This window comes from Periplaneta americana, chromosome 4, assembly GCF_040183065.1.
Source record: "Periplaneta americana isolate PAMFEO1 chromosome 4, P.americana_PAMFEO1_priV1, whole genome shotgun sequence".
NCBI classification, from domain to species: domain Eukaryota; kingdom Metazoa; phylum Arthropoda; class Insecta; order Blattodea; family Blattidae; genus Periplaneta; species Periplaneta americana.
The window spans coordinates 205,354,953-205,363,992 of record NC_091120.1 but is presented as its reverse complement, the minus strand read 5'-3'; the positions used below and the strand labels follow the sequence as shown (position 1 = coordinate 205,363,992).

At 40.0% G+C, this 9,040-nt stretch overlaps 1 protein-coding gene across 2 annotated transcripts in view; it reads right to left on the bottom strand.

Moving 5' to 3' along the window:
* The window catches only part of Notum (palmitoleoyl-protein carboxylesterase notum), a 42,272-nt gene that overhangs the window by 14,758 nt on the left and 18,474 nt on the right, over positions 1-9,040 (bottom strand). For both annotated transcript variants that reach the window (XM_069824857.1, XM_069824856.1), the window contains exons 5-6: positions 6,509-6,604; positions 1,414-1,474 (exon numbers count right to left, since the gene is read on the bottom strand). In XM_069824857.1, coding sequence (XP_069680958.1) covers positions 1,414-1,474; positions 6,509-6,604 — 157 coding nt within the window. The remainder of the gene's footprint in view (positions 1-1,413; positions 1,475-6,508; positions 6,605-9,040) is intronic.

The window sequence follows — 9,040 nt, the reverse complement described above, 5'->3', positions numbered from 1 at the left end:
AACGACGAGAAGACTCAAAAATTAATTTTGACATTGAAAAAAGAGGAAGGGTCTGAAGAAAAGGCAGTAAAATTACTTGGTATCCATCTTGATACAAAACTAACCTGGGATTGCCACATTGAATACATCTCTCGGAGACTATCCAGAGTCCTGTACCTCTGAAGAGTAATTAGAGACAAAATACCCGGGCAGTACCTAAGAAGCGTTTATTTTGCTTTTTTTTTCATAGCATATTGAAGTATGGAATCCTGGTGTGGGGAACAGCAATAAACTTATTGAAGTCCTGCTGATTCAGAAGAAAGCAATAAGAATTATCACAGAAGTAGCAAGTAAGGCACATTGTAAACCACTGTTCATACAGGAGTCCATCTTAACAGTTGTTAATGAATATATTCTGGAACTCCTTCTTTACATCAAGAAAAATCTTTATGGCTTCACCAGTAGGATGGAGAAACATGAGTATAATACTCGGAATAAAGAAAAACTGAAGATGCCATTTTGCAGACTATCCAAAGTTAAAAGTAGTGCTAACGTGTTGGGCTGTAGGACGTTCAACTTGTTACCACAGGAAGTACAGGAAGTGTCACTAGACATATTCAAAGTCAAAGTGAAAACGTGGCTTCTTAGAAACCCATTCTATTCTGTGCAAGAACATTTTGAATCAGAAAATCAAGCTGTAGATATTTTTTAGGTTTCTTTCTCTGAATTGTATTATTATGTTGTAATATATTAGGAAATTGTCATAAATTGTTAAGTTAATTCTTGTTTTATTGTATATAAACGGAGCAAATCAAATAATATTTGTGATCAGTGTGTTACAATTTTCATCTAGATATTAACCTATTTTTGATAATCTTGACTCTCAATTGTAAACTCTAAGGAGTATTTGTGATCATTTTGTTTTATGTTTAGTGTTGTAATAGAATAATTTTCATTTTTGCACGATAATTGCACACGTGTAATTTGACAATGTCATTAGCTTTTGCTATAATGACAGCTAATAAATACTATACTATACTATACTATACTATACTATACTATACATTTGCAAGAAAGTTTTGGATCAAGTTGAAGTCCTAATAAGTTAATGACTTATAACCTATCATTCATATTATATCATTAAGCTCAATAAACACAATTTGAGATTTTTATTCACTTAATAAAAGACCATTAGCTGAGAACCAATCTTGTGCAATATTGTAATGTTCAATTGTTAATATTTCCAGTTGCTCTTTGCTCTCATGTCTAACTTTCAAAGTTGTTGTGTTATTTGCATCTAAAACTGGTGAATTTGGTAAATTACATGTAATATCATTAACCATGACAATGAATAAGAAAGGTCCCATTGCCAGCCCTGCGGTACATCAATTATACTACGGTACAGTTTGTGATAGCTGTTGTTTTGGTACTCACACGTGGTTGGCGTTCCACCAGAACTGATTGTCCTCTGGATTCATGGACAGGATGCCACCCACTGTGCAACACAAGACATTTTATTGTTACATTTATATCGCATTATATACCGTAGCCTATGTATCAGGAATGATATGTCGTGTTCCCCAAGTCCATCTTTATTTCTACTGTTCCCATCAAGATGAATGTATTCTTCTGTCCTTGCATACCAGTACCATCAGACATCGCATATGGAGAATTGACATTCCTACTCCATTTTATTTGTAATAGGGTCCATAGTAACAGAATTTATAGTACCAGTCAAAGAGTGTGTGTGTTTTGAAGTTGGGTTGTGTGTTGAGAATTTCGTTGGGGTGTGTTTCAACTTCAAAACACACACACTCTTTGACTCTACACTATACCACAGGAACACACCCACACAGGAAACAGAACAAGTGGCGCCAAGACCAACAACGACCAGTTCTGAAGATGACTCATAAATAGGTCGAAACATGTAAACGAGGTACGTTGAAATTTAACACAAGTCTTACCATACATATTCCGAAGTGATACAGTGTTAAAAGTTGTGTAATCAAGATGTATATTTATTTTATTATTGTATAATAGTTAATTTACAATGGTTGTACATAAAGTCACTTTGTTCTATAGATGTAGATTCATTTTCCGGGCTGAGAGGCCGTGGTCTATTAGTTGGTTTTATACCAGACGTTTCGTCTGCAACTGCGGCAGACATCTTCAGTGGAGTGGTATCCGAGGTCGCAAGACTCTTCTCGGCGTACCTGAGGCAACTGATCCTGTGTCTGGTTGTGCGGGCGTATTTATAGTGCGGCTCGCGGGCCGAGGCCTGTTGTCGCTGCGGTCCGCGCCGCTTCGTTCGCTGCTCCCGTTCTGGGTTCCGTCCTTTTGTTGTAGTGGCTTCTTATCTGTTCTGTTTAGGACCGGATACCAACACTTGTTTAGCTTTACGCCTTCTTCCTTGCGATTAAAGTTGTTGTTATGTTTATGTATTTCGATCGCTTCTCTATGTAGACGGGGGAAGAAGTGCGTCGTCGTGCTCAAGATGTCCGTGTCCTTGAATCTTATGTTGTGATCGCCCTCTTGATAGGCATGTGCTGCCACTGCCGATTTGTCGATCTGTCCTAGGCGGCAATTCCTATTATGTTCTGTCAGTCTCGTCCTGACGCTGCGCTGTGTAGTACCGATGTAGACCTTCCCACACGAACACGGAATCCTGTAAACTCCGGCGGACAGCAGCTTTTCTCGTTTGTCCTTGGATGACCTCAGCATGTTCCGGATTTGCTTGGACGGCAGGAAGGTCGTTTCCACTTCATGACGCTTCAGCACCCTGCTGATACGGTCCGTCACATTCCTTAAGTAGGGTAGGAAGACCGTGCCCTTCTTAGTCGCTCGTTCCTGTGACCGCATCGACGGTGTTACTCTGGGGCGCATGGCTCTCTTTATCTCCGGCCTTGAGTAGCCATTGGCCATGAGTGCTGTTGATACATGGCTCAGCTCCTGTTGGATGTGTCGTGGCTCGGCTACCCGCCTGGCCCTGTTGATCAGGGTTTTCATCATGGCCCGTTTCTGGCCGGGATGATGATTCGAGGTCTTATGCAGATATCTGTCTGTGTGGGTCGGCTTCCTGTAGACGTCATGACCTAGGGTGCCATCTGTCCTCCTTTGTACCATAACGTCCAGGAAGGGTAACCTGCCGTCCTTTTCCATTTCCATAGTAAATTGTACTTGCGTATGGAAGCTATTCAACTGACTCAGGAAATCCATCAATGATAGTTCACCATGGGGCCAGATTACGAACGTATCATCGACGTATCTAAACCAGCATGAAGGCTTAAGTGTTGCTGCTTCGAGGATCGACTCTTCGAGAAACTCCATATAAAAGTTGGCTATCATCGGACTTAGCGGGCTCCCCATGGCTACACCATCCAGCTGTTCATAGAATTCATAATTCCATTGGAAATAAGTTGTGGTCAGAACCTGGTGAAACAGGTCCACTACATCTTGCGGGTAGAACTTGTGTAGCAGCTCCAGTGTGTCCTTGACCGGTACTTTAGTAAACAATGACACCACGTCAAAGCTTACAAGTAAATCTTCAGGCCGCGTTCTCAACATCTTGATTTTTTCTATGAAGTGGGTCGAGTCTCTGATGTAAGAACTCTTCTTTCCTACGTGTTGTTTCAATTGGTTGCTGAGGTATTTTGCCAGCTCATAGGTAGGAGAGCCGATAGCATTGACGATCGGTCTGAGTGGAACTTCCTTTTTATGTATTTTTGGTAGGCCGTATAGTCTAGGCGGTAATGCCTCCGATTTCTTAATGGAGCGTTGTACGGCCGCTGGAATTGACGAGGTATTTATCAGCTGGTTAGTTTTCTTCAGGATTGCTGTCGTCGGATCCCGTGTCAGCTTCTTATATGTGTTGGGGTCCAGGAGGTCACCAATTTTTCGTTCGTAATCTTTGGTGTTTAAGATTACTGTCGCGTTCCCTTTGTCTGCTGCCAGGATTAGAATGTCTTCTTTCTCGTTAAGGGATTTAATCGCCCTTGACTCATCTCTGGTTAAATTGCTCTTCGAAGGCTGCGCACGTTGCAGAATTCGAGCTGTCTCTCTTCGAATTTCTTCAGCCTTATCCATGCTCACTCCTCTTATCCCGGATTCCACGTTGGCAATGATGTCTTCGAACGGTAACACACGTGGTGTTACTGCGAAGTTCCCGCCCTTGGCCAGTACCGCCATTTCTTCTGGTGTTAGTATCGTGTCGGATAGATTCACTACTGTCCGAGCGGGGTCCAAGGTCACGGGGGCCTTGGTTGTCACGCTGTTCTCATATTTCTTCTTAAGACGATCGGTGATGTGTAGTGATGTGGATGTCATGGTGGCATGTGTCATCCTATCTACATCTGTCCAATCTTCTGTAGTCAGGATGTAGCTCAGCTGTAGGTGTAGTGAATATAAATTCTTGTCGTTCCAGGCCAGTTCACGGCGGGTTTGATGGATTCTGTCCCTCAGCAGGGCCTTCTCCGTCCGGTTGTATATGCGGTGGGATGATGCCGTCCGGAACAGACGTTTTAACCGTAGAAACCTCGGGATGACCCCAGTATCGCGGCAACGTAGAAGATAGGTCAACGAGCACAAAAGCTGTGCTTTTTTCTTTCGGAGCACCTCCAGTCTTCGGATCAGTTTGTATTTATCCTCCCCGTAGAGGCGGTTAATCTTGCAGTGTAGGCTTTCACGGCCGGAGTCTATAGATGTAGATTCATTTTCCGGGCTGAGAGGCCGTGGTCTATTAGTTGGTTTTATACCAGACGTTTCGTCTGCAACTGCGGCAGACATCTTCAGTGGAGTGGTATCCGAGGTCGCAAGACTCTTCTCGGCGTACCTGAGGCAACTGATCCTGTGTCTGGTTGTGCGGGCGTTGCAGCTGTTCTACTTGTACTTATGATAATTACTATAACCAGTGCTTTTTTTCTGGCAGAATGTGTCAGAACAGGATTCCGGCACCTTTTTGTTATATTTTTATCATGGGATTGAAAAACGTATCAGTAATTATGTTTTTAACATCATTTTTGTTTGAAATCTGCTTAGGTTTTGAAAGTCTTAAAGCTGGAGGAAAAGGACAAAATTCTCGTGCACTGTACAGTAATCATCTCCCTTCCTCTACACAGAGTTCCACCATCTTTCTCTGCAGAAGAAAAGCACTGACTATTGTATTGCATTGTATTGTATTTATTAACATTCCATGGTATTCATACATGCTTACAGCTAGAATATGGAACAAGTCAAAAAACTTAATACTATTATAAAGTCTTAATTTATAGTCACAGTCTAGATGAAATATATACAGACGAGATTTACAATATAGTCTACTAGTACAACACAAAGTTTTAGTATCAATTTCATAAGCGTTATTGAATGTCATGAATTCACCTACAGAATAGAAGGCGTGAGAAATTAGGTACTTCTTTAATTTGGCCCTAAATAATCTTATGTTTTGAGTTTCATTTTTTATATCGATAGGGAGGCTATTAAAAATTTTAACAGCCATATAACGCTCTCCTATAACAATATCATAGTCATCATCATCATCATCACCATCATCATCATCAACTATCTCTGGCTACTAGCAACAGGCATCTATAATGAACACTGATCAAAATACCCCTCATTTCTCGTGAAAAACAACAACTGAATAGACTACAGTGGACTATAGTGGACTTTATGTTGTCAGCAAACAGCTGGATAGATTAAGAAGATTGATCATCATCAACTAATCAACTATTCAAACTCTAGGTTTATTATTTTAATGTACCGAAGTACATATGATGTTTCCATACTCTTTCATTGTTATTCAAACTCTGTTATTTCATATTGCCCCAATTACAATGTAACAAGTTTTCAACATGATTGAGTTGTTGATGAATGTCATCAGATGAACCAATAGAGGGGAGGCAACTCTGGCACTTGGTGAAAGGGCCAACATACCAAACAGTTTATTAAATTTAGAAAGGCGAAGGAGACGTAATAATGTGTTAATCTCCCCGTCACAGCTGCAGTTGTCACGACAAAGTGCAGCAATGCATTTAAATGTTAAATTTTATGTTTTATTTAACGATGCTCGCAACTGCAGAGGTTATATCAGCATCGCTGGTGATGCTGGAATATTGTCCCGCAGGAGTTCTTTTACATGTCAGTAAATGTACTGACATGAGCCTGTCGTATTTAAGCATACTTAAATGCCATTGTCCTAGCCTGGGATCGAACCCGCAACCTCGGGCATAGAAGGCCAGCGCTATACCAACTTGTCAACTAGGCCAACGCACTGCATGTAGGCTGCGGCAAACTTCATCCTTGGGCCATCAGATTGTGTCTTTAACGAGGTCCACAAGTGGTGTACTGAGATCACGGAGGAACACTTCAGAGACTTATTAGGCCTGCAGAGATAATCTTTAGAGATCTGGAGCATATTACGAGGCAAAGCTTAAGCAGAAGTGTTTTAACTGTTTACCAAAAAAAAGTTAATTTTATGTTGCTAAACATCCTGTTGAAGCACGACTCTGTGCACGTGTCCCAGCATACATACCACTGCGTGTTTCAGGCCAGTGTCGTGATGTCATGAGATGGCGGAGACGTTGCCAGCGAGAGTGGCAGCTCCTCTGGTCGTAGCAATACCAACCCCCTGCACACAACAAACCAAAGACATGACAACTCAAATTTAAACACAGAGAACATCTACTGGACTGTACAGGGGTGAGGCTATGGGCTAGACAAATGCAGTCTCTCCTCTTTTGTTAATATTTCAATTCTCAATTTCATTAGATCTTCAGTCGTAGTAATTAAATACAGCGTTAATAAGCGTGGTTTATTAATATTATTATTATTATTATTATTATTATTATTATTATTATTATTATTATTATTATTATTATTATTATTATTTTGGAATTGAACGGGTTACATCAGCTGCTTGTCTATGTGGATGACGTGAATATGTTAGGAGAAAATCCACAAACAATTAGGGAAAATAGGGGAATTTTACTGGAAGCAAGTAAAGAGATAGGTTTGGAAGTAAATCCCGAAAAGACAAACATATGATTATGTCTCGTGACGAGAATATTGTATGAAATGGAAATATAAAAATTGGAAATTTATCTTTTGAAGAGGTGGAGATGTTCAAACATCTTCGAGCAAAAGTAACAAATATAAATGATACTCGGGAGGAAATTAAACACAGAATAAATATGGGAAATGCCTGTTATTATTCGGTTGAGAAACTTTATCATCCAGTCTGCTGTCAAAAAATCTGAAAGTTAGAATTTATAAAACAGTTATATTACCGGTTGTTCTGTATGGTTGTGAAACTTGGACTCTCACTTTGAGAGAGGAACAGAAATTAAGGGTGTTTGAGAATAAGGTGCTTAGGAAAATATTTGGGGCTAAGAGGGATGAAGTTACAGGAGAATGGAGAAAGTTACACAACACAGAACTGCACGCATTGTATTCATCACCTGACATAATTAGGAACATTAAATCCAGACGTTTGAGATGGGCAGGACATGTAGCACGTATGGGCGAATACAGAAATGCATATAGAGTGTTAGTTGGGAGACTGGAGGGAAAAAGACCTTTAGGGAGGCCGAGACGTAGATGAGAAGATAATATTAAAATGGATTTGAGGGAGGTAGGATATGATGGTAGAGAATGGATTAATCTTGCTCAGGATAGGGACCAATGGCGGGCTTATGTGAGGGCGGTAATGAACCTCCGGGTTCCTTAAAAGCCAGTAAGTAAGTAGTATCATTATTATTATTATTATTATTATCCCACAAAACAGTCCAAATGGACCCGCTGGCAGCCAATATTAACGAGCAAACAATGAGGTTAAGCAGCCGCAGCTTGGAGACTAGGAATGCAGAGAAATGCAACATTTGGGGGTCGAAACTCGACAGCAAAGAGACTCGCAGATTGGTGGTGGTAGTGGGAAAAATTATTCTTTAACCGGAAATATTCCCGAGTGTTCCAGTTCTAAGAAACTATTATGTCCAAAGAACAATTCCAAAATAACACAAAGCTTTTCACACAACGTAATAATCACCAAAATGTTTGACCTGTGTTGTTCAGGAACTGGTTCTGACAGCTGTTATGGTTAAGTATGGCACTAATTCATACAAATTATAAAGTATCGTAAAGTTCGACCATCTCTTCTGTTAAACAAGAGATATTAATAAGAGACTTGGTTGAGGTTTCTTGGGGTTTCTCCTCAACTCTTTAAGAGCGAATGCTGGGTAACTTTTAGCGCTGAACCCTGGGCTCATTTCGCTGGCATTATCACCTTCATTTCTCTCAGGTGCTAGACAACAATAGCAGTTGATAAAGCATCGTAAAACAAACCAATTAAAAATTACTATGTGATATCAATTCGTATTGAAGTTTCATAATTTTGTTTGTAATAAACATTGAGGTTAGTTGGGCTATATTTGGACTGGTATGCTGTGCATACATTTTGTCTTTCCAGGCTCGCATGTGTACAGCTGGGCTGTGCACTGTCGCGTCCGCTCTATATCCTCGAACGTGGAAAGATAAAATGTATACACTATATTAAACAAAAAAGTATATAAATACAATAGCATATAAAGGATATAAACGATAATACTGGTGGCAGAGCATAAATAACTGAAGAAAAAAGTCAAATAATGTTTCTTTGGAACTGTCAAGGTTTTCCTAGAAAAAAAATGTTTTGTGAGTCTAACTTGTTTTGAAAATGAGAATAGAAAAACATTATTTATTTTGCCCGATACATATGCTGAAGCAGTTGTTCGTTTATACTTATACATTGTTGTGTACTGGTATGTATTGGGTGCAAGGCCATTGGCAATAGCATTCACTTTCAGTCGAAATGTAAAGAAATATTAGGGCTAGACTACTAGCAGTCAAAAAATGGTATTTTATAGATTAAAAATACAATTATAAGAAATAATTAAATTTTACTAGACATTTTGTTCAGTACCGGATATGTAGGCCCACACTGATCCAGACGAGGAGCTACTTCACATGAGTTAGAAACTCTAGTGTTATTTGAAACGGGTTGTACCGACCTGCCGTTCTTTTTTGAATT